The following is a 26,560-nucleotide window of genomic DNA, read 5'->3' on the forward strand; positions in this document are numbered from 1 at the left end:
GTGCTTCGGGGGATCAGAGATAGACAAGGTATGGCCTTTTCCCCTTGGTCATGTACTATGTCTAACAAAGCAGACACATGGCTATCAAATAAGACACAATAGAATAAGAACCCCAAGAGAAGTATACATAAAAGGTTAAAAATAGCCCAAATCCAGGACAGAGATTCTGGCCTGAGTGCACAGAGGCATTACAGAGGACAGCAGCTGTGACTTCTCTGCATTCCTCCAGGTCTAGCACCATGTCTGACACATATTGGAGATATCCAGCATGTGGAGGCATATGGAGAATCGGAATAAAAACAAATAATTCACTGTGTCTGGCATCTTGCATAGGGATAGGGGCTGTGATAAGTGATCAGTACCCCATTTTGAAGGCCTAGAATTTACCATATTTACCATTTGTTCTGGACAAGAGGACACAGAAAGGTTGTTCAAGAGCAAAGTGACATTATGAAATGTGTGTTTTAGAAAAATCACCCTTAGTGTCCTGGATGGTGATTAAAGGTAGGAGGTGTGGGGACATTGTTTGTTCCAGAAAAAGGGTGATCTGTGAGGGTTACAGGAATCTGAGCGTTAGGATGTGGGTTCTAGTTTATGGGAACATGTCCTTTTAAATGGTGGGAAAAGAAAAAATCCAAGTGTGCAGCAGCCTGAGCAGGCTGCCCACGGCTGGGGTGCCAGGGGATCTCACTTTCTACACTGAAGGGCCTGGGGTGTGAAAGGGTCAGCTGGAGAGGGCACCGGAGGCGGCAGGCTGGACCTTCCCAGGCCGGAGCTCTGCTGTGGTCCTGCCGCTGTCTCTGAGGAGCCCGGGCTCAGGAGCAGGCTCTCTGCCACTGTTTTCAGCTGCTGGGCAACGCAGCGCTTCCCTCTCGGGTCCTCATTCTCTCCGCTGCCCACCCGTTTTCATCCTGCCTCCCCACAGTCGCAGCCTCGCCTCGGTTCTTTCTTGTCTGAACTTTGGAACTGCTGGACTCCCCCGGACAGAGAGAATGTCTGCTTTCATGTGGGCTCGGAATCAGGAGGGGCTTCTGAGCCCCGTGCCCCCCTGTCCTGTCTCCGCACGGACCTTGGGGATCCGCCCCCCAGGACCCTTCTGGGGCTCTGGGCCCACGACTCCTGAGCTGTCTCCCCTCTGTTCCCAGCCACCTCCAGGCTGGGTTTTCAGGCTGGAACAGGTCCCTCTGTGCTCAGGGTGGTTTAGCGAGAGGCTGGGGGGCAGACAGATCTAGGACCCAGTCCTAGAGCACGCTGCCAGGCCTTGGGCTAGTGTGCGAACTCTCAGCCCCTCCCCTGCTCCATGGCAACAGCACCTGCTCCGGCTGCTGAGAATGCAAGGAGATGCTCACGGAGAGCGCCCACCCTCGGGGGTGCGCCGAAATAGCCCCTTTTACTGCACTCAGGGAAGGGCTCGCGGGCCACCCCACTGAGGTCTAGGCTGGGGCAGTTTCTCCAGAGAAAGACGTCTTCACTGCTGGGTGGGGTATGCCTCAATGCCTTCTCTGTGTAAGCCTCTCTGAGTGCAGCAGACTTGACATACCTGGCAGTGGGTCACCTCTACCACTAGGAACTCCAACCCAAGAGTCCTTCTTGTGTCATTCCAAAGGCACCAAGACATCATCCAGAGCTTCAAAGCACAGAGCTCTGGGAGGAAGGGAGATGGCTCTCCACCTCCAGAAGCCTGATCAGTTGGACAGACACGAATTAGCAAACAGACACTTCTAGCTCCTGGCTAGGACAACTCAGTATTGCAGAGATGTCCGCTTTCTCTAAATGAACCGAGCAGTGCAAAGCGATCTCTGTCAAAACCTCACTGGGTTTTACTTCGCTTGGCTGTTTTACGACTTGGCCTAATTATTTTGAAGTTTCTCTGGGAGAATATATTTTCAATAATAATCGAAAGGGGAAGAATGGAAGGGATGCTTACTGCATATTAAGATATATTATAAGCTTGCAGTAATTAAGGTGCTATGCTATTAACAGGGACTGACAGCCAAAGAAAAAGAATAACAAGTTTAAACAAAAAACCCCACCCACCCACCCAGAACATGATGTAAATGAGGCATTTCGAGACAGTAAGGAAAAAAAAATGGACTCTTCATTAAAACATGTAACAATTTTCTAGCCATTATATTTACCAAATACATGGGACTATTCAAAGGTAAATGTGTATGTGTGTATATTGTTTGTGTGTGCACAAGAGAGAGAGAGAGAGAGAGAGAAGAAAATATAGGAGAATATTCTGAATCTCAGTATGGAAATGACCTTTTAAAGTATTACACCAAAACCAGAAGCCGTTTGGAAAAATACCGATGGACTATACCTAAAAATTTATACCTCTGTACAGAAAAAAATTATAATCAAGCTTACTTATGATTGTGCCTCCCCCCAATACAAAAGATATTTAACCTCACTAGGAACTAAAGAAATGCAAAAATTCTTAAATAATAATGTCGTATTATTTTTCTTCTAGCAGAGGAGAGACAAGGGAAACGGGTAACATGCGACGTTGTCCAGGATGCAGGACAAAGGAGCACTCAGTACCGGAAGGTTGTTTGGCAATAAGCATCAAAATTAAAATGCGTATACTCTTTCTCTAGCAATCTATTTTAGGAGATAACCAGAGCCATTCCATGGATAAAAAATGTTCACAGAAGTATTGATAACAGTGAGGTTTTAAAGAATTGTGTAAGAATATTGATAACAGTGAGGTTTTAAAGAATTGTGTAAGAGTTAAGATTCGGTTGAATAAGTTTTGAAACATAACAAAGAAGGTCACACATTTAAAGCCAGTGGCATGAAAAGATTTTTATGACATATCACTGTCATAAATCTAGTTAGAAGTTATAAATGTACATGCTTGTGTGCATGCGTGTGTGTGTATGTGTACACAGAACCATACGTAGGCACGTATATAATCAGTCCAGTAATAAGGAAAGGCTTTTTGTGGACATGGATCACAGCTATCTCCCCAAAAGCACGAAATATGGTCAGTGTTCAGTAAGTACTTGTTGGATCAATGAACAGATCACATTACTGTTAATCAGGGGTCCCCAAACTACGGCCTGTGGGCCACATGTGGCCCCCTGAGGCCATTTATCCGGCCCCCACCGCACTTCCGGAAGGGGCACCTCTTTCATTGGTGGTCAGTGAGAGGAGCATAGTCCCCACTGAATACTGGTCAGTTTGTTGATTTAAATTTACTTGTTCTTTATTTTAAATATTGTATTTGTTCCCGTTTTGGTTTTTTACTTTAAAATAAGATATGTGCAGTGTGCATAGGGATTTGTTCATAGTTTTTTTTATAGTCCGGCCCTCCAATGGTCTGAGGGACAGTGAACTGGCCCCCTGTGTAAAAAGTTTGGGGACCCCTGCTGTTAATAATAGCTCTCTAAGTAGTAGGTTTTTGGATAATAATTCCTTAATTATGTTTAAATTTTTTAAAAATATAAATGGCTTTTATCCTTCTATTTAGAAAAAAATTTGCTCTTTTCATTAAATGAAAATAAAAGTAGTTTTTAAAAAATCAACACTGAATTTTCTTCAGTTACACATCAAAGAAGTGATGCTTTGGAGGAGAATTATGAAAGAAAGGTAGAAATGTAAAAGGTAAAAAATGTTTCACCATGTAAAAACATCTCTCTTGATTAAATTAATGTAAAGTAAGAAAACAACTGTAAGTGACAGAACTGGTGGAGGACTGCCTCCACCCCGGAGTTGATCAAGAGATGTTGGTTGAGTTACCCACTGTGCTCTGGGACCAGGGATACATAACTGAGATCCTTCTCTAGAGGATCTCCTAGCAGAGTTGGAGCAGGTGTCTAAACAGATCAGTACGGTGATGGGAGATAAGTGTCCTGAACACATCAATCCAGGCTGGGCTCTGTCATCACTCATAGGAGAAGGTTAGGTGTAGGAGAGTGTGGGCTCTGGGATTGAAAGGGAAAAGCAATCTGGGAAGACAGCGTGGAGGAGGTGACTTGAGCTGAGTGACAGAGGCCCAATGGGAAATAGCAAGGGGCCAGAGAGAAAAGAGATGTTCCTGACAAAAAGAAATGTGTGGGCAAAACCTGGAAGAGTGTTTGGGAAGCATTTGCAGCAGATCAGTGCTGGCACGGCGTGCCTGAGGGGTGGACTGGGGAATGACGCTGGAGAGATTTGCAGGACCCAGGACCAGAAGGGCCTTGTGTGACTGGGATTAAGCAGGGCAGCTTGAATTTGAGGGATGCGGGAGGGCCTCAGAGAGCTTCCAGTGGAGAAGTGAAGGATTCTATCTGCACATGTAGTAGCTCCTGCTGATGTCAGTGCAGAGACAGGTCTCAGGGCTGGCCCATGGTCTCACCACCTGTGCAGCTGCACTCAGGAGGGCCCTGCTCCTGCTTTAATGCTCCATCTTCAAGGTCTTGATCATTTTTAAGCAAGGGGTCCACATTTTCCATTTGCACTGGGCCTCACAAATTTTGAAATGAAACAGCAAGATGGGTGTCCAGCTTTGCATTGCAGTGAGCAGAGAGAGAGGGCGGTCCAGCCTTCCGTCTCTCCCTCTCCCTGTCTTTGCATTGGGGGACTTCTTAGCACATCGTCCAGGGAGCCAGGGGAGATGACGACCATGCATACATGGAAAAAATGAGTCTCAGGCCAAGACCCGTGGGGCCTCCGTGCCTCGTCCAATACCACCATTTCCCCTCTGCGTGGAAATTGGGATCTGCGAGCAAGAATGAGGCTCTCAGGAAGGAGCAGAGAGCGGAGAAGACAGGCGTTTTTGTGTCTGTGTTTCTATTTTGCTGGGAGCACGACAACCAAAGAAGAGAAAATGGTTGTCTCCCTGCTTTGAGTCACGTAGCTTCATCCCACCCCCTCTGCACTTCAGTCTGTTCCACTCATGTCCTGGTGTCCTGCTGCAGGGCAAAACGGCTCCGTCTCCCGCACTCACACACACACACACACACTCTCTCTCTCTCTCTCTCTCTCTCTCTCTCTCTCTCTCTCACACACACACACACACACACACACACTCTCTCTCTCTCTCTCTCTCTCTCTCACTCTCTCTCTCTCTCTCACACACACACACACACTCTCTCTCTCACACACACACTCTCTCTCTCTCTCTCTCTCTCTCACACACACACACACACACACACACACACACACACACACACACACACACGGCTCTGGGCACAGGAGAGTTTGTTTTTGTCACCATGAGGGTTTCCTTCCACACATCCCAGCGTGCACCAGCTGCTTAGCAACAAGCTGTGGGGCAGAGCTGGGAATTCAATGCCTCTTTGGCTGCTGCAGCATGGGCGCCCCATAGGAGGGGACAGGTCCACAGGAGGGACTTGCGCTGAAGAGCCCGGGTGTGCGGCCGCGGGAAGGACACTCCAGAAATCAGAGTCAGGGCCCCGCTGCTGGCCAGGAATCTCAGCAGCCTGCTGGGAATGACAGTCCAGAAAATAGAATCACAACAGAAAGCCGTGGGCAGCGGGAAAGCTGCCAGGATGGCTGATAACAGGTGGCAGGCAAAATGTAAAAAGTCATGCACATCTGCGGATAAGATTTGCCATGGCAGAATCTTGGTTCAGGTCATCATGGCGGCTGTCCTAAAGGCTTCCGCCCTTGTTTACGGGTCTTGTCGTTGGAACTTCAGGTCAAAAGTCCTCTGCTCTGGGAGCCTCTGCTATAACAGTGAGACAAAGAAAATCAGCACCAGGGCTCTGCAGGCAGATTTCTTAGGTTCATATCTCAGCTCCGCCATTTACTGTGAGACCTTGAGAAAGTGACCTTACCTCTCTGTGCTTCAGCGTCATCTGTGCGCCCTCCCTCATAGGACTGTTGTAAGAATTAAGTTGAAACTCATAAAAGGGCTTAAAACAATGTCTAGTGCATGGATGTGAATCAATGTGCGATCAGTTATACGTCAACAGGGTATAGGTGCCTTCTTTTAGGAGAGCACAAATTGTAACGTGGACTCCAAAGTAGACGCCATGGCCTGAGGACAAGAAGGACAAATAGCAGCTACTTTTGTTTGTTTGTTTACTTTAGTGTATTCTGGCAGGGTACAAAATTTTTACATAACTTATTGTATTAACTACTCATAGGACTGGTTTTTTCACAACCAGTAAAAACCTAGATACAGAAACAAATGTTCGTGAGTTCAATCCCCGGTCAGGGCACATACAGGAACAGATCAATGTTTCTGTCTGTTTCTGTCTCTCTCTCTCTCTCTCACTCCCTTCCTCTCTCTCAAAAACCAGTAATGAAAAAAAAATCTTAATAAAAAAAAGAAGAGAAACAAATGCTCACAGCCATCTGACTACTTAAGTGGAGTCAGGGTTTGATGCAGTCACTACGGCTCCAGGGTCCTCATTCATTCCCTAAGCCAAGCTGCCTCCCCTGTTGCATCTAAGAGAGGAGGAAAACACTGATTTCTCTGAGGGGCCAGGATTTGCTGGAAAGAACTGCTGTTCAGAGTAACATTTGCAGAAATGTGGTTAAAGCCGTGTGAGTGCTGTGGCACTCCTTGGTAGATGGTACCCAGAAAGGGGAAACAGGCCAGGGTTTGGGGGGAATGGAAGGTGTTGCCAAAGTGGGAAGGCATCGGACACCTGGCTTCAAGGTGGAAGACTGGATCCACGTAACTGTTCCAAGCTCCACGCACAAGCAGGTGGCCCAGACTGTCTGTCCAGGCACTGGCCCAGAAGCCTGGTATGTCCAAGGGTGGGGAGAAAAACTGGTGTCCAGGCCTGAGAGGTCATAGCCCTTTGCAGAGGCTCACAGCTGGGCTGGGGTACACACACTCCCCTGCTCCTCTGACCAAGTGGATGCCTGTCATGTGTAATATTTCTGAAGTTCATATACTTCACCAGCCTATACTTCTAGAATTTGGGTAATTAAAATCCATTCTTTTGCAACGAACGCACTGTCCAGAGCTGCAAGGTTCCACATGGAGGCCATGAGCCACAAGCACTCAGAATGTGGTTGATGGGAATTGAGATGCAGACATACTGATTTCAAAAACTTAACCCAAAAAACTAAAAACGTAAAATATTTTACTAATACTTCAGTATGGGTCACATACTGAAATAATATAATTTGTTGTGTTTTGAATATAGTGGGTTAAATAAAATGTTATTAGAATTCATTTCACTTGTTTTTTCCTCCCCTTCAAATACAGTTGTTTGAAAATTTTTAATGGTGATGTGGTTTGCATTTATGGCTCACAATATCTTTCTGTTGGAGAGGGCTCTTCTCAAAGGAATTCATACTAAGCCTTGCATTTAGAGGTGCGTCTGCAGTCACAAAACATCTGTCATTCTTTATGGTAGAACCCAGAAATTCAGACCTGGAATGGGGAACTTTAAGCCATTTTGTTCAATGTCCCCATTTACAGGAGAGAAACTGAGGCACTGAGAGGAGAAATGGTTCTGGTGCTCCAGGTATCCCCTGTGGACCCCCCGTCTGACCCCGGTTGCCTTCCATGCAGCCACCTAAGGCTGGCTGGACTGTTCTTGGTCAGCGTGTCCTGCCCAGAGTGGCCTCCCCTCCCCCTGCTCTGGGAAGACCCGGAGGGATCTCCTGGGGGAGGCTCAGCCTCTTTATGGATGAGCCTGGTGGAGGGAGCCCTGGGAACTTGCTGTGCAAGGCCGCTCTCGGCTTTTCTTTCAGAAATAAATACGGAAATGTGAGAGGGACAGCCACTGTCAGCAGTCAGGACTGCAGCCCCACCTACCCACCTAACCATACACCGCCAGCCTGAGCTCCCCACCCCCAGCTCAGCCTTTCTCCACCCCCCTGCACTCTGCTCCTCAACCCCTAGACAGCCCTGGCTCAGGCTCAGCACACTCACGGCATCTGCTGCCCCCAACACCCCACGAAGGCATATGCCTCCTTGCCTCCTGCGCCCTTCAGACCCCTGCTCAAGCCCACTTCTTCCAGCATGCCTCCCCTGCCCTCCCCTGCCCAGGCTCTACACTGTTGCTTGCTCAAGTGTGGTCCCTGGACCAGCAGCTTCTCAATCCTGGGTAAGCGGGTTAGAGACCCGCTGGTCCCATGGCAAACCTGCTCAACCAGAATCTGTATTTTAGCAAGACCTCCAAGAGATTCGCCTGCACAGGAGCTGAGTTCTGGCTTCCACCGCGAGAGCGGGACACTGTTGCTCCAACAGTGCTCTGACTGAGATAGAGGTAGAGACGCCCAGCTCAGGAAGAACGCCCTTTGTTGTCCTTACAGTTGAAGCAACACTTTGACAGGTGCGGTCTCATTACTGCCCACTGCCCTGGACAACGTTGAGCAGTTGAATCAAGAGCCCTTGTCTCTGGACAAATCCCTGGTCCCTAAGCAAGCTCTGAGCACCTTGGCCAGGCAGAAGCTTCAGAACTGCCCAACTCACCCGCTCAGTTTCTTTGCTGCTTCTGTCTAACTACAATGGATGCAAATGGCCTGCTGTTTGTCTACAGTGAGGGTCAGTGGCAGATTTGGGATTTTGCCCTGTTTGGTGTCTGTATTCCTGTATTCATTAGATCAAGAGGTGTGTGACTTGGTGGCTAGAGTGTAGCCTGTAGAGCCAAACAGTTCAGATTCTGCCACTGACTGGGTATGTGATCTTGGACAAATCTGTGATGGAGCTAGCAGTGCCACCTGGGTCAGAGGGCTGTTAGAGGATTTCACAGTTGTTGGTCAAATAAGTTTGTAAAATGTGATTTTTATGTTTGGTTGCTTATAGTTTGCATTGGGGGCTGGGCAACACCAGGTAAAAGCAGTCTGTGAAATTGCAAATTACCTTCCTGCTTGGGAAGGGTCATTGTTTTGTTAATGTTTGCCGGAAGAGAGGTTTTCACAGGTGAACGTTTTGAAAGGAGGAGAGAAACAGAGAGAACCCATGTTTTGCAGGGAGAGCAGAGAGAAGGCCGAGTGCCGAGGAGAAGCCGGTTTGTGCAGAGAGGAGAAGGTGTGCAGATGGGGAACCAGAGCTGGGGGCTTTGTGAGCTCCGCTGAGACTGGTGGGGCTTCTGGTTCTAGGAGGAACCAGAGAAGATTCTCCTGGTTGTGGAACTGGAGAATGTGTCAATGGTTTTGGGAACCCTGTGTATTTGCTCATCGGCAGGTACGAGGCTAGAATAAAGAAATGGCCCACCATTTTTTGGCTCCTCTGTTTCTTTACCATCTGCCCAAATCCAGTGAGAACCTGCATGTGCATGGCCACGTTGGTGGTGACTACTGGCCTTACAATAGTGGTCAAGCAATGTGCTTAAAGCACACTTGGCACATAGTAAGTACTATAAAAGTTTAATTAAATGATATTCTCTTGTCAGGTGTAATGTTGACAGTTGTAAGGATTTAGAATCATAGGCATTGATAGAACCTCCAGGGGTCATTCTTCACAAGAAGATACGGTCGGACCCAGGTGGCTAAGCTCCCCTCACCACCAGGTCTGACAACCAGTAAGTAGCACAATCAGAATTTTTATTGTGACCTTTCTGTGCTCCCAGGTCACACTCGACAGAATGTGATTAGAAAGTAGAGTGGCTTCAGGTCAGGCAACAGAGCCTGAGCTACCCACCTGCTGGGGTTCTTGCCCTTGTAATCCTTAGACAAAGGGGTTCTAATTGTGGCCCCTTCTGACGAACTCCCTGGAGACTTCCCCTGTGCCCTGTGCCCTGAGATATAATCTCTAAATTGGTCCCCAGTGAGAGAAGAAAATCAAGGAGTCTGAGTTTGGGAGGTGAGACTGTAGCAGAGGGCCCCTCCCTGCCCCAGGGGTCTCTGCGGAGTATTTGCGTGCCTGTCTGAGGCCCCACAGGGAGGATAAGAAGTGGTGGGGGTCTGATTCCGGGGCTTGGCTGACCTTTGTGTGGGTTTTAAGCTCCTGTTCTTCATACTCCTGAATTCTGAGTCGTGGAGCATCTCGTGGCCCTTCCCAGAGAAACCCTCGGTCTTGCCCCAGCAGGTCCTGGACTCAAGGTTGCAGTAAACAAGACTCCCTTCTGGAATCCGGCCTCCAGAGCCAGCAAAATCTGGCAAACAGAGAGCTGGGAGTTTTCTGCAGGGATCAGTTCCAGGGGTCTGGTCTGCTCTTTCCATTCTCTCGCTAAAGGGCTGGGGACGAGGGTGCCTTTCTGCCCTGGTGAGGTGACAGAGGCCCCTAACCTCTTAGGTGGTTTTTTTTTTTCATGTTGTAAAATTTCTTGCTTCGGTGAGTCTTAAGAAAATTTGGACTCTGGTTGACCTGGGTTCTATCTGGCTCGAAGGTGATAAAGGGAAGATGTGGCTACACGAGGATGCTTCCCACATGCCCTGCAGCGTAGGCTGCACACCTGTCCTGGTTGCCTTGCATTGCTGATTGACTTTGAGTGAGCCTCTGTGTGTCCCCAGCCAGACCAGGATCCTGGGCCACGGTTCATGCTTTCTAGATTCTGCTTAGACCTAGCCCAGCCACCTGGCACAAAGCAGGTCGTGCATAAGAGGTAATTATTGATTGATTGTTCATGTTTTTTTCCATAAAAGAATGAAAGAAAATCATTTCCTTTCTATGTATTATTTTAGCATTCCTCAGTTTTTATATTTCTGGCACACAAAGAACACAGCCTTGCCAAGTAGGTGCCAAGCACCTACTGTGAGCCAAGCACTGAGAGTGTCATTACATACATCATCTTCATCCTCGCAGCTCCTTACCAGGTCCACCCAGAGGAGGAAGTCTCGCTGTTCCTGGTCACATAGCCCCTCCCTACAGGAAAGACTGCGGCCCAGTCCCAAGCTTCCTGACTTGATATCTGTATCCTCCCACTAAATCCCAAAGACCTCAGCTCAGCAGCCAACCCCAGCCCCCCGACCATTTTTATATAAACAATATAGAGCTTTGAAAAAGATTTAAAACCCTTTGCCTATGTTCCCACACTTGGGAAACTACAGGCTGAAATTTAGGTACTCTCAGATCGTCGGAGCACAAAGCTCACCCTTGCTTCTCTGCATGATTTATTTCTTTTGTCTGTTTCCTGTTCTGCCGCCAGCCCTCTTCTAGATCCTTGGTGGCAGAGACGGGACAACATGGGACTGGAATGGTTTGTGCAGAAGTTCAAGTGGAGGTGGACAGTAATAAATTGGCAGAAGACATTTTCCAGTGGGTAGAAAGATTCCTCCTTCCCAGGAAATAGAGGCCACATCTTCTGAGGCAGTGGCCCTGAATATGCTCATTTCTAAGAAATGTACTCCACTTCTGCAGCTAGAACTCCCCAGCTCAGACTGTTATGGTGTCGCCGTCACCAGCTCTGTGGTATGGCAGTCTCTCCAGGCTTGATAGACCTGGTGGCCTATGACATTATAACAAGATTCTAAATGAGATGCAGCCAGGCTGTGTATTCTTATCATTGTGACCATGACGTTGTGAAATGAGTTGGGTGTAAGGTGAAATAGGAATCAATCTTGAATAAACCACTTTATTCTGGGAGGAGATGGGGAGATAAAACAACCAGTTTTAGAACCAGTTGCAAAATCTGTTACTCTATGCACTTTAGTTGAAGTAAATGAAGAGAGTAACAGGTGGGGAGTCATTTTCCAGTTTTCCTCAAACCAGCCTTCCACCAGGCATCAAACATCCTCACCCTTCCCTCATTTCAGAAATGAGTTCTTGCCTGACTAGTGGTGGCACAGTGGATAAAGTGTCTACTCAGAAAGCTGGGGTCGCTGGTTCAAAGTCCTGAGCTCATCAGCTCTGAGCATGGGCTGGTCAGCGTGGGCTCACTGGCTTGAGTGGAATAATTGTCCACACAATCCCAAAGTTTGCCATCTTGAGCCCAAAGGGTGCTGGCACAAAAAGCCCAAGGTCATTGGCTTGAGCAAGGGGACACTGCCTCAGCCCCCAAGAGCATGTATAAGAAGCAATCAATGCACAACTAAAGTGAAAGCAACTATGAGTTGATGCTTCTCATTCTCTCTCTCCCTTCCTTCTCTCTCACTTATTCCATCTCTCTCTCTCTCTCTCCCAAATATTAATATATATATATTTACTTATTTATAGGAGTTCCTTTTAAAATGAGAATCCACAGTTTACCATATCATATTCCAAGAGCAGTGAGGATACAATAAAGAGCAAAGGAAGGTACTTTTGGGTTTTCTCATGACAAGAATTCTAAAGCAAGACTTTCCACCCCCCTCTGCCTCTCATTAGCCTTGAGTGGCTCCTGTTTTCTTTCAAGGACATCACACTTCTGCAGCCCTGGGGGAAAAGAACCAAGTACCAGACCTGAAAATTGGTGAGGAGTCTGGATTTCTTCTGCCTATATGTAGTTTTCTCTAAACATGTGACAGAACTTCTCTGGGAGTTGACGACCTTCTCTGGGCAGTGTAGCAAGGCTGAATATGCGATAGGGACCTGGTATAGTACAAAAAGGAAATTGCTTCCCCTGTCTTAAAAGGCAAAAAACCCTTTTCTAGAAATGTACTCAGAACTAATTTTCTTCTCAAATAGATGAAGTTATACAGAAACCATGAATTAATAGTGGTGGTCTTGTAATAAAGACTGGAGCCCTGAGGAAGCCATGGCTGTGAAAATGGATATTGTCACCTAAGAGGCCAAGTGAAGGAACAGCTCTGAGATGTGACCTCCCAATCTATGTGACCCCCGTGAGAGAAGGGTAGGATGGGTGTGTCTTTAGTTTCCTCCCAGAGAGCCCCCACGTGCAAGGCGGCCCCTGTGTTCAGCTGCCTCTGCCTCTAATTTGTGACATTGGCTTGAAGACAGGGACCAGGCCTCACATTTCCTGCTGCTCTCCGTTGCCTCTCCTCACTCTCCCTCCTGCCCACACAGAGATCAGCACAGAGCCTGCTACCAGCTCGGCTTCCCTGAGTTTCTGTTGAATGAACCCTTTGGTGGGAAACAATTTTGAGACTCACCATTTCTAATTAAGGGGAGATGTCTCTCTCCCCGTTCTAGCCATGTGACTGAGTACATGTACTGCTCTGGGGATGATTCATACCCTCACAAATCACCAGTGAAAGGAGTGATGGAAATGGCAGGGTTTCAGGCCAAATGCTGAGCCTTCTTTAGCATAGTGAGTTATGGCAACCAACAGAAGGCATTTCAGCCCTTTCAGTGGTCACTGGTCGAAGTGCAGCTGTCACCTCAGGCTTAAAAAAGCCCTGTGGGACTGAGTCACTGGTGATGGACAGACACTTACTTGTTGAGCATTTCTGTGTGCCTGGCCTTTCCCTGCCTCCAGTTAGCCTCCAGCCCACTGAGGGCAAAAGGCATTCATCTAACAACCCCAGAAACATTTCTTCACAATTATGACTAATGTAACCATGGGCGGACTCAGTGATGTGCACGTGTGGACCTGGGCTCAGAGAAGGATTTCCTGAGACAATGAAGACTGAGTCAAGCTCTGAAGAATGAAGAAGAGTTAACTGGTTTGGGGCAGAAAGAAAGCATTTCAGACAAAGCGGACAATATGACTGTGGCCACGAGCACAGCAAGGTTCCAAGGACGAAAGAAGCCTGAAGAGCAGGGCAGTGGACCAGAAACTGGACATGGAGGCAGGGCAGGCCCGGGGCTGCTTGTTCCTTCCTCTAAGAGCAACCACGCTGTTGGCTGGTATGGGGAGTGGACATGTACAGACTTGGGTGTGAACAATTCCTTCTCGCGTTATGGAGAGAATGGATTGGAGAGGTCTGAGAGTGAGTATAGAGGGAACAGTTAGAATGTGAAACATCAGTGGGGTAGGGGAGGCAGCCCTGTGAAATGGGGTCCCATTCCCAGTGAGGCCTCATGGGGGTGAAGAGCCTAAAGCCAAAACTGGATACCAAGTTAACCCTCAGGGGCGCAGCTTGGCCAGCAGCCCAGGACATGGACAGAGATCCCACCATTAACCCCCCCATACTCTTCCAGGTGCTGTCTGTAGGCAGCAGGGTATAGAATGCATCATGGCGGCCTCGAGGGGTTCAGGGGTGAAGAGGAAGGCCTGCCATACCCAGGGGCCCAGCTCCTCGTGGCCCCAGAAGTCTTCCACACTTGTCATCTCCAGTAAATCTCAAAATTCTGTATAACAGGTGTTTGTTATTATTGCCCCATTTTGTGGATACGGAAACTAAGGCTCATATGGATTAACTGACTTAGCCAGCATTACAGAGTGAAACAGAACTGGGGTCCCATCCCGCCTTTGCCTCTCGTTAGCCTTGGGTGGGTCCTGATTTCTTGTAGGGACACCAGACTCTTGCAGCCTGAATAGAGGGCACGGTTTACAGATACTGAGTACAGTACTGTGTGGGCCACAGCAAAGGTCCAGGAAGCTGAGTGAAGTCCTCAACCTCGTTGTTAGTGGCACATCTTCCCTCCACAGCAGCACCAACCACAGAGCTGGGGGCCACAGCCCCCATTTGTCTGCGCTGGGCATGGCCTGCTGCTTGGAAAGAAGGGGTGAGTGTGGCCCACTGTGCGAGGCAGTATATATGCCCCTTTGTCCCTGGAGGATGTGCCCTGCTTCCCATGCTCCTGCTGCCTGGCCCAGCCCTGTTGACAAGGATGGAGACAGGAAGTGACTGCAGGCTGAGAGCTGTGTGGAGAAGAGGAAACAGACCAGTGAGCAGAGAGAAGCAGAGTCCTTGTGGACCCTCCTGTGGAGGAAGTGGATTACAGCTCAGTGTGAAAGGCTGGGCAGGCTTGCCAGGTGTGTGAGAGGCAGCCTTCCCACACAGAGCTGGATTTGACCACAGCCTGCCCCACACCCTTAGTGCTACCATCTAATGCCAGCTATTTAACCCAGAAGAACAGCCCTCAAGGCCTAAATTTCTTGAATACCCAGCTGGGAAAGCCTGTGATACTGCCAAGGGCCTTGCTCCTTGTTGTCACTCAGAAAACCTTAACCCCTGCCTTCATAGTAAGGCCCGAGGGTGGGATTCTAAGCCAGGTCATCCACAGGAGGCTAGAAGTATCTGATTAATTCCAGTGGAGGTGAGGGCAGATGACTTAGGAGGCAGAGTGGCCGTATTTCAGTGGCACAAGAGAGAATCTTGGGGAGGAGATTGTGTTTATGGGTTCATAAGCCAGAATATAGGCTTCTGACATTAGAGAACAAAGGAAACAGAACTGACCTGAGCAGGGATGTTTGAAAAGGGACTGTATTCTATGAGGGATGGGAAGGCAGCCCTCAGCAAGACTGAGCCGTGGAGTGCTCCAAGAATACTCTTCTCTCTGATCCCATCGTGAATTCTAGTTCCTGCTGACTAATGGGAAGAAACTTCTTCTGAGTTCTGAGAGCTGCCCTGCATCAGCCAGGAGCTGGGTGGTGGACAGAGCCCTGGAGAGGCCATCATCCTCATGGCCTTGCTGTCACCCCCTTCTGACACAGCACATCAGCTGTCCCAGTGGGCCATAGCCCGAACTTGTGCAAAACTCCCTGCCTCTGAAGGTCAGGTCAGGAAACTTCCAGGGGCCTGCACTCTCCATCAAAGTGAAGCAGGCTCCTCTAGGAGGTGGAAAGATTCTAAAAGTTGCAATGTTTCCTCTGAAGTTAGAACAATTTCTGGAAACATGAAGTGTATGGAAAGTAAGACGGAGCAGAAGAAAGACTGCGAGGGGAGAAAGCCATTCAGGCCATGTCTCCGGCAGCCGCCGCACAGCTCTGTGCTGCCCCAGGTGGGGACTGGAGTGCAGAGGCAAGGACACAGGCACATTCAGCACGAGGTGTCTGGTGCTCATTCACCATCCCTTAGGAGAGACAAGCCTGTTAATATTCACAGCTGGATAGATTACTGCAAGGAAATACATGGTTTGGGTGGGCCCACCGACTTTAGGGAAGTGTCTTCTGAGGGAGCTGGTTAATTCTTGCAAGGTCTGCTATTGCAGATCAGGGAGAGACACAGACCTCAAACATTTCCTGGGGTTTTCTTCTGCACGTTGGTTGGTTCCCAGTGAGGGTGTAGGGTATAGTCAGGAGAAGTCTAGACTTGTGTGAGCTCAGAAAGTTTCAGACTCTGAAACCATTTCTAAGCTAGGACAAAGAACAATGAATCAGCAGCAGCCTGCATATTAGAGTGGTGGGAAAAAACTTTTCAATATATTTTTTAAAGTTTTATACTCATATCATCTCCATTACTCGTTTGCAGCTCTGTACACTTGTAATTTATCATAGTGTTTTTTTATACTTCTTTATGTAGATGATTAAAATAGTTGATTAATATCTGCTTGCCCCGCTAATCTTAATGCTCTTAATCTTTTCCTGTTTTATTCAGCACCAAACACAGTGCTTGATACGTAGTTGCTGCACAACAGATGTTTGTTGAGTTGTCATAAAAAAATATCCCTCAGCTGCAGTTTAGTAATTTCTTTGTAGTACACAATAATGCCAATAGGGGGCGATAAATACCCACGACTGAGGATTTTAAGCGTTTGAGACGATGGAAGCTAAGAATACATAATGCGACAGATTCTTTTGCTTCATCAAATGTGCAGTCGGGTTTATTTCCCCAGCTAACACTCGAATAAGAGAAACAAGATGTAGCAGAAATGATCAGCCCTATCTGCATTCAGTTCGTGCCTCTGCGGCAGACAGGAACCTCTTCAAACGCCTTACTTTCGAAGCTTGTTTCCTCGTCCACAGCACAGTGGCAGGTTACATTATAAGGACTAGATGAAATGAGATGTTTTAGAACCGAGCCCACTGCAGTGCTGTGGAATAATCACGAAGCTTTCCAACAAATGATGAGGCAGATGAAAACCTCTCTTCCGTTCTGTATATTCCTATTCTCAGCAGCGCATTGGTTCAGATTGGTTCAGCGGAAAAAGAACTTTTGAGTTTGCTGGACCGTTCTGAGTCCACGTTTCTTTGTCCATGAAATGAAGTTGCGGATAACCACCTGACAGGACTTTTGTGAGAGCTAATGACAGCGTAGATCGTACTAGTCAATACAGAACCCAGTACCTGCATGTGTTTATGTACACAGATGTGTAAATTAAATAACATTAAAATATTTAGTTCTTCTGTCACAAATGTAACATTTCAAGGGGTACATCCCTCAGTGTCTTCAATGTTTTGTGTGTGTGTGTTCTCAGCCTTAACACAGTGGTTGACACATGGCCAGTGGCTATTATTTTAAACTGTGTGGTTTATAGAATATTCCATCATCACAAGAAGTTCTGCTGGATGGAGCTGGCTAGAAGATAATAAATGTCAATGAGTGGTGGCCGCTTTCAGCAGCAGCGTTTGTTACCCTCCAGTGGGCACTGCAAGCGTCCCTTCCATGTGCTCATGCAATAAGCTCGTGCCGAGCACCTGTCTGCAGGCCCCATGCTATGTGCGATGGGTACGTCAGGGAGCAAATCGTCTCTGCACTCTGGGAATTTTAGTTCAGTAATAGATATTGAACAAATAATCTCCTAAATAAATAAGAATGACAGATGGTGCTAAAACCTCTGTCCTAAAAACCTATTTCTCTGTTACCAAGTGAAAGTTAACAAGGACCAAACCATCCCCTTGGGTTGCTTGGGGATTCTAAGAGATGCTGAATGTGTAACGGCCACAACTACATAGTACAGCTATTAAGAAGAACAGCTCAGAAAGAAATTAGTTCACTCGGTCATTCATGAAGTAGTAGTTACTGAGCACCTACATCGTCGTAGCAATTAGGCACAGAACAAAAGAACACAGCAGCCAAGACTCTCTGCCCTTAGGGAGTTCACATTTCAAACTGAGGAAGATAGACAGTGAATAAATAATTCCAGTAACTTGTATAACGATCAGCTTTTTAGAAAAATATAAAGCAGTGAAGGGGTTTAGGGAACCTTTGGAATGTGAGAGTTGGCATTTTAATGATGAATATTTTAATATTTTTTAGTATCGCCCAGTTCCCTTGCCTCGCAGGAGCATGAATACATTTAGTTAATGCAGCGTTCCCATTTCACACATGAAAATGAGCTGCTCAAAGAAGTGACACAATGACAAACCAAAGACATCCAGACAGACCTCCAGCTTGCCAAGAGTTTATGGCGCTGCTACTCAGGAGATCCTAAGCAAAGAGCTGGGGTGGGGGTGGGTTGCTGAGATGACACACGAGCCAGGAGGGACAGAGATAAGGATAGAACTTACTATAAGGCAGAGGATTTGAAAACAGTCATCTAAATACACGAAGCAACAGCCAAGCAGAGGGAGAGATTCAGTCCAGCATGGTGGTGGAGCATTTCAACAGGACATAAAGAAAAGGCAGAATTTCTTGACTGACCAAGATGACATAGGGTGATGAAGGGGAGACGTGTGAAATATCAAAGCAAGGGGCATGTTTGGTGATGTCTAGGGACACAGGGATGCAAAACAGAAGAACGAAGAAGATGTAAGAAATGAGTTGTCTGCTGTCTAGAAGAGAACCCTCAACGGAATCTGATTGTGCCTACACCCCTGAGCTTGGACTTCCGGCCACCAGAACTATAATTTTCTGTTGTTTATAAGCTACCCGGTCTGTTATAGTTTGTTACAGCAGCCCGAACTACTAAAACATTAGGGAAATATATATCTAATTCTATATGTATAATTTACAGCCTCAAAGTTCTCTTTTCTATTATGTTCAAATATTTGTAGATTATTAATGCCACCAAAAATTATTTTCACATCAACATTTAATACAGTTGTTAAAACAGAGTGCATTGACTTTACAAAATAAACAAACATTTCAAGCAATGATATGCCAAAAAAATACTTTTAATTCTCGGGTACTATTTTCCTGCAAGAGCAATGAATAAGAGTTCAAGACCCTTTCTTCCTAAAGAGACTGAAGAGACTGTGGCTTTGTTCTTGTGATGATCCAGCCAAAGCTAAATTATTTTATCCAAAGGAGCATTCCCCTGATTGGAAAAGTTCAGCGCACTTAGAACTTGACAGGATGAATTTCTGAAAGGAAACAGCCTCTCCAGATGTGTGAGGGCTCTTGAGCACTCAGTACTTTTGAACAAATATGTTGGCTATAAAAGTCATTAGATCTTCTGCAAGGCATATGTAACTTTGATAGCACAAAATTTACGATTGATTTTTTTTTCTGAAGGATTTCTAGACTAAATTAATTTTTTAATATATTGACCTCAGGTGCCTAGCTATTTTTAGATAAAGCTTTCCAATTCCCCTTAACTTAAAAGGATGCTGTGAGAGATAAGATAGGGAAAGCATTACACAGGCAGAAACCTTCAAGGATGAAGAACACTAATAGCCAATGGTCCCGTGTCAGTGCATATGGAATGGCTGACAGAAGAACAGTCCTTAGCAGACTCTGGACCAGCCAAGGGGCTCACTCTGCCCTGTTCTTAGGTTATTTCACAAGTACCAGCTCTGTCCAAGATCCTTGGCCAGATGAATATTTCAGCAAACAACACCCACCTAGAAAGAGATTGAAGACCACTCATACACAAGGACATAGGATATTGTGATACAATAAATACATACTGGGTCTTGGTTCTTCCTGACACAAAACTTTTAAGATTCTTGGAATCTCTATAGTGATGACAGTGTCTTTTGTATGTTAATGAGAGATGACTGGTGGCTGGGGGCCCCTAGATAACTCTAGGACAGGGGCTGGTCAGGGAAAGACCAAAGCATGATTAGAAAATTGGGACTTTCAACCCTACTCCAGATTTCCAGGGAGGGAAGAGGAGCTGGTGATTGATGAGTTCAGTCACCAATGGTCAATGGTTTAATCAATCATGCCTATTGAATGAAATTTCGTAAGAACCCTTAAACTATAGGGTTCAGGAGCTTCCGGATTGGGAAACACATAGAGGCCCTGGAAAGGTAGCAGGCCAGAGAGGACATGGAAGCTCTACACCTCGTCCCGTGCATCTCTTCTGTTGGACTGTTCCTGAATTGTATCCTTTATACCTTTATAACCAACTGGTGAGAGTGAGTCAAGTGCCTTCCTGAATTCTGTGAGTCATTCTGGCCCATGGCCAAAGGAGGGGGTCTCTCTGAGGTAACTACAGATGGCAGTCTGGGACTTGTGACTGGCATCTCAAGTGGGAGCAGTCTATGGGACTGAGCCCTTACCTGTCAGGTGTATACTAACCAAAACAAAACAAAACAAACAAAAAACACATATTGGGCCCTGGCCAGTTGGCTCAGTGGTAGAGCGTCAGCCTGGCGTGCAGAAGTCCCGGGTTTGATTCCCGGCCAGGGCACACAGGAGAAGCGCCCATCTGCTTCTCCACCCCTCCCCCTCCCCTTCCTCTCTGTCTCTCTCTTCCCCTCCCGCAGCCGAGGCTCCATTGGAGCAAAGATGGCCTGGGCGCTGGGGATGGCTCCTTGGCCTCTGCCCCAGGCCCTAGAGTGGCTCTGGTCGCGACAGAGCGATGCCCCAGAGGGGCAGAGCATCGCCCCCTGGTGGGCAGAGCGTCGCCCCCTGGTGGGCGTGCCAGGTGGATCCCGGTCGGGCGCATGCGGGAGTCTGTCTGACTGTCTCTCCCCGTTTCCAGCTTCAGAAAAATACAAAAAACAAAACAAAACACATATTTAGTGTCAGAAGTGGGAGTAAAAAACTGTTCAGAGCACACAAGGATCAAACTTACCTATTTAGAAATTTTCAAGTCCAAAGTGCTTGATTCGAAACTCAGCACCTGGCAACCTATGGTCAGGTGCCTGAGCTCCTGAAGAGGAGAAGTGGGGGAGGGGGAACCTGCTGACCGGGTGAAAGAAGGGAGCCTTTTCCTTCTGTAACCTCCCTCCTTGAAACCCCCTGGAGCTTTAGGAAGACCGCCCACTCCTGGGTTCTAGCTCTTACCACATCGTGTGACTATTGTGAACCTCACATTGTGCTCCCCGTTAACTACGAGTTCCTGATCTCTGCGTCCCCAGCGCCAAAGAGAGAGCTGGGCAAGAAGAGGGCCAGAGTGGATTTTGGTGAATGGATTTTAATGCAACATGAAGGACAGCAGAAATGTATGTTTAGAGAATGAAAGAACCATGGAGAAACGTGTCCTTGACAACCATAGAAGGAGAAGTAGTTGTTGGGTAAAAAAGATTTTAAAATGGCTGTCAAAGTTTCATTTTCTGAAATTAATAATATGATTATCATTGTTGTACGTTTTGGGGTGGTTTGTTACACGGCAATGGAAACCAGAACAGACCTTGGTGTCTGGACGTGGCTGCTACTGAAATTCAAGCCCAGCCGGCCCCTTCATCTCCCTGCAAAGCTAGTCCTTCCTCTGGGCCTCATGCATGGGGTCCTGACGTGGAGAAGTCCGTTTTTTCTCTGGAGGGAAATTTCTTACCTTCCAGTGTGCTTCTGGGTGTAGAACGAGTGGGCAGCAGGTCCCAGGTCAGGATGTACAGAGAGAAAGAGAAATGCAGGGTTCCCTAAGGAGGACAGTACTGAGTAGGCACGAAGCCAGCCATGTGTGCGGAAGCGGCCAGCCTGTCCCGCTACCAGGTGGCAAAACTTACATGAATACCAGTGACTTCCTCAAAAATATGGTTTGAATTTTTTATTGGCTGGAATTAATCATCTAGAAGCATGTAAATACCTTCTTTACTTTAAAATTGCACGTCTTTGTTCTTTGGTGGGGGGGAGTGAGGTTTATTTGCTTCTTTTCCACCCTCCACCTGCACAATGTCCTTTAGCTTTGCTGGGGCAGCAGAGGGTCAGGTATCTGCATACCTGCCAACTGTGACTGCCCTTGACTCGTGGTGGGTGCCGAGGCCACCACCACATTCTGCACTGCCTGGCTTCCCAGGGACTGTGCTCCCTTCTGCTCCTGTGCCTGTTGTTACCTGAGGCACCCTTGCCAACTGGTGGCTCTGAGAAGAAACCTGTTTATATCTCTCAAAAGTAAGCCTAGTCCTGTTCTATTTGTCATGGCTTTTAAATGTCTGTTCTACAGAAGAAAAGTCCCTATAAAAAGAAGTCAGACACTGGAGTCTCAGCCAGAGATGACAGCAGCCTGGGGACAGGGAGCTGGTAGCAGGAGAGGACAGGTCCGGGTAATCTTGCTCTGACCCCACGGGGTGGTGGACCTAGATTTCAAAGGAATGTGAAAGTTCACGTCGCACCACTTCATGTGACAAGAGACGTCTGCTACCTGCCCCAGTCCTTGTCCTTGTGAGAGTGACCAGAGGCCATGGCTGAGGGATGCTAGCCACCCACAGCCAGGCCCCACCAGCCTGAAAGCTGCATGTCACCATCCTTGCCCACAGCAAACAGCAAGGCACTTGAGTGTGAGGACACACTTAGGGACAGCCTCTGTGAGCTTGCCCTTGGCCTTGAGCGCTGGGGCACACTACTGTCCCGAGTGCGGTGGCCTTTCTGTCTGTCCTGGCTCAGATCTCAGCCTAGACAGGGGCTGGGATTCATGCTCTGCTGACACCTGAAACTTTGGTGTGTGTTCTGCTTTGTAGTTCTTCCCTTATGGCGACGCCTCCAAGTTTGCCCAGCACGCCTTCCGAACCTTCGACAAGAATGGGGATGGCACCATCGACTTTCGAGAGTTCATCTGCGCCCTGTCCATCACCTCCAGGGGCAGTTTCGAGCAGAAGCTGAACTGGGCCTTCAATATGTATGACCTAGATGGTGATGGCAAGATCACCCGAGTGGAGATGCTGGAGATCATTGAGGTGAGCGGCGAGCTCTCTCGGGTGCGCTCAGGACCTGGGCTGTGGGGCACAGACAGCAGACCCCCGGTCTGTGCCCCAGCTTCCCTGGGCATAAGCCTCTGGTGGTCTCCTTTCTTTCTTCAGGAGCCCTGCTAAGTGACATCCCAAGCCTTGAATTCTCTTAACCCTGTCTGCATTCCAGCCCATTAGGAGAAGTCAGAGCCAAGCTCCTGGGCGTGGTCAGCTGAAAGTCAACCTTTTATTTTTTTATTTTATCCTTTTTTTTAATTTTTTTGCTTCAAAGGAGACTATTTATTTATTTATTTATTTATTTATTGGTGAGATAGAGACAGAGAGACAGAGATAGACAGGAAGGGAGAGAGATGAGAAGCTTCACCCATTGATTGCTTTCTCATATGTGCCTTGAGGGGGCTACAGCAGAGCGAGTGACCCCTTGCTCAAGCCAGCAACCTTGCGCTCAAGCTAGCAACCTTGGGCTTCAAGCCAGTGACCTTTGGGCTCAAGCCCATGACTATGGGGTCATGTCTATGATCCCACACTCAAGCCAGTGACCCTTCACTCAAGCTGGTGAGCCCACAGCTCAATCTGAATGAGCCTGTGCTCAAGCTAGCAACCTCGGGGTTTCAAACCTGGGTCCTCTGCATCCCAGTCTGACACTATCCACTGTGCCATGAGCTGGTCAGGCTGAGAGTCAGCATTTTAACCAGCCACTCACTCACTGTAAGATCTTCCACAAAACTAAATCTACTGGGTGCCGAGGCGGTTCTCAGGACTAGGGTTCTCTGCCCATGGCTCAGCTCTGCTGTGCCAGAGCTCACCCACTTCCTCCAGCCAGCTTTCCCCTCGTGGGCATTGGATGTTGCTGTGGCTGCTGCAATTGGCATTAATCATAATTTATCAACCATAAACTCATCCATTTTAACTGTATAATTAAATGCTGTTTAGTAAACTTAGCAAAGTGTGCAACCATTGCCATAGTCCAATTTTGCACATTTTCATTCCCCAGTAAGATTTCTTTGACCACCTGCCCGTTCTCATCTCCAGACTCAGTAAACTCTACGTTGTTTCTACCTTTGTCTTTCCTGACATGTTATATAAGTGGAATTATATAAATATAAGTATGTGGCCTTTTATGTCGGGCTTCCTTTTTTTAATCTATGTAGTAGGATTTATTGCATCCCCTTCTATTGCTAAAATAGTATTCAAGTGTATAAATATGTCATATTTGTGGATCTATTTACTAGTTGTTTCCCTTTTTAGCTACTGATAATGTTGCTATGAACATTTACTGGCAAGTCTTTGTATAGATGGGCATTTATTTTTTTAAGGCATTTTTCTAAGAAAAAAATTGTTTCTTCCTAGGAGATCCTCACATTGAGGACTGTGCATGACTAATGGAACAATTGGAATCTTCTTGTTCTGGCCTTTAATTTATGAACACAGTCCCTAATCCACAGCTTTCCTTCCACTAATTTTTTAAGGACTAAATTTTAGCGTTTGTCTTGTTTGATTGTCTAAACAGATTGTAAGTTCCTCTATCAGTTGAGACCACATTTTGTCTTTTCCTAAATCACCAAGGGCTAGAGCTTGTTGACTCTCATCTACACCTCAAACTCGGAGCGTTCAAACCAAAGCCATCATTTCCCTCCCTGACCCTGTTCCTAATCTATGGTTCTCAATCTCACCACTGAGCTACTCTTTCTACCCACTTCCTTCAGCCAGAAATCTGGCAGTCATCCATGTTTCTTCTCTACTCAGTGGGATCTGAGATGAATCTGATTATATCATTCTCTTCTTTGAAACCATGACAGGAGTCCTTTGAAGTGAACTGAAGTTCTTTAGTCTATCATAGGAGAACTTTATGTCTACTTCTTGTTTCCCCAAGGCTATCTACAAAATGGTGGGCACCGTGATCATGATGAAAATGAATGAGGACGGCCTCACGCCCGAGCAGCGAGTAGACAAGATTTTCAGCAAGATGGATAAGAACAAAGACGACCAGATTACGCTGGATGAATTCAAAGAAGCTGCCAAGAGCGACCCTTCCATTGTATTACTTCTGCAGTGTGACATTCAGAAATGAGCTGAGGTCAATGCTATGGACTGCACAAAAGTCTCAATGTTCCATTCAGTCTGCAGCTATTCACACACACACACACACACACACACACACACACACTATTGCTTGGACTACCTATTCATGGACTTGCTTCCTGTGTTTGAAACACTTGTATGCATGAGAATGTCATTTGCTAATGAATTTTAAAAAGCATATATTATAAAACAAACCAACCTGCCACAATATGATATGTGTAATATTATTTCATAACCAATCCTCCTTCTCCAAAGCCTGGCCAGAAATGTGCTGCAAAGAGTTATATGATTTCTTGTTCATGTTTTGCTGCTGCTTGTGTCTCCTTAATTACATAATGTTGGTAGCACTGAGACCCCACGCCTCACCATGGTATTGTAACTTAATTAATTATAAGCTGTGTCATCATGCTCCTGTAAAATAGTACTGGGCAGGCACACAGAGGGGTCTTTGGCTCCTCTGTGTGGTCCACACACAAGCGCTTGTATTACCAGTGAATAGCAATGTACTGCATTTGCATGCCTTTTAGGTTTGCCTTAACTCTTACTTCATTTGCATCCTACCAATCTGGAAAGAGCTGTTTTGGAATTAATGCAGTATAAAACTTAAGAATCCTGCTAGATGACTCATTAATTAAGTATATCTATCTATATAGACATGTACACAAAGATATTATTTATTGAAAGGAAAAAAAGTGTATTGATTTCTGCTTGAATTTTCAAAGCTCCCGAAGAGGTGGCAATAGATGTCCCAAATAAATTTATAACATTTGACTTTTTCTTTCCTCAATTCTTATTTTATAATTTTAAATTTGAAACAGTTCTTCATAATTATCAAGGGTCAGCTAGCAACAAATTACTAAATCTACACTTAAACAGACAACTCTGGAATTTGAAGAATTAATGACAAAAAGGAAAAATGCAACCTGATTTCATCCCGGCCCTCAAAAGAGGGACAATTCATAGGGCATGTAAAATTTACAGAGAACATGCAACTTTTTCATTCTCAAAAAAATGCTCGTGATATGAAAATAAATTTTATCTCATGAGACTGTGCTGCTAGCAATGCATCATGTCCTACGCAACCACGTGGAGGACACGTGCCGTGGGCTGGGGCGTGTCCTCCTAAAGAAGCCTGCAAGAAAGAAGACGTCTGTCTTTCCAAATCAAAGGTACACTTGTCGTTCTTTCAATGATGGAACAACACTCTGACCTGTTTAGTCCTGAGGAAGGAAGGCGGAAGAGATTCCACCAAGAACTGTAAAAGCAGGTTTGCATTTTCAGAACGTGCCTAGAGAAATTCAGGTTTTTTTACAGCACCATCCAACAGAATTTTCTGTGGTAATGGAAACGTGTCTGCACCAGCTACATGTGCCTAGTGTGGCTGAGGAAATTTTTCATTTTAATTAATTTAACTTTAATTTGCCACATGGAGCTAGTATAGTATCAGACAGTGCAGTGTTATATATATATATTTTAGTGCTATATATTTAAAAAAATTTTCCATTGATTTGAGAAAGAGGAGGAGGGAGAGGGGAAAGAGGGGGGTTAAGGAAGAGAGAGAGAGAGAAAGAGAAGCATCAACTTGCTGCTCCACTTAGTTCCATTTAGTTGTACACTCATTGATTGCTTCTTGTAGGTGTCCTGACGAGGGATCCAACCTGTGATGTCAGTGCACCAGTATGATGCTTTACTCACTGACTCACCTGGCCAGGGCCTATTCACTTTTTATTGAGTGTTTTTTTTCTAAATACTCTTCCTTTATCTGCCTTAGGATCATTAAATAAAACCAGAGACCAAGGCTTAATAATTCCACTTATCCATTCGATGCAATCTGGGCAAGCAAACTGCACCACAAACACTCAGAACGCCCCCCCCCCCCCCGCAGACAGAACCAA

At 46.6% G+C, this 26,560-nt stretch overlaps 1 protein-coding gene across 2 annotated transcripts in view; it reads left to right on the forward strand.

Moving 5' to 3' along the window:
* VSNL1 (visinin like 1) overlaps positions 1 to 25,436 on the forward strand; it is an 84,529-nt gene extending 59,093 nt beyond the window's left edge. For both annotated transcript variants that reach the window (XM_066237143.1, XM_066237142.1), the window contains exons 3-4: positions 22,356 to 22,571; positions 24,457 to 25,436. In XM_066237143.1, coding sequence (XP_066093240.1) covers positions 22,356 to 22,571; positions 24,457 to 24,654 — 414 coding nt within the window. In that variant the 3' untranslated portion in view covers positions 24,655 to 25,436. The remainder of the gene's footprint in view (positions 1 to 22,355; positions 22,572 to 24,456) is intronic.
* Positions 25,437 to 26,560: the final 1,124 nt, after the last annotated feature.

Source organism: Saccopteryx bilineata, chromosome 6 (assembly GCF_036850765.1).
Source record: "Saccopteryx bilineata isolate mSacBil1 chromosome 6, mSacBil1_pri_phased_curated, whole genome shotgun sequence".
Classification (NCBI taxonomy): domain Eukaryota; kingdom Metazoa; phylum Chordata; class Mammalia; order Chiroptera; family Emballonuridae; genus Saccopteryx; species Saccopteryx bilineata.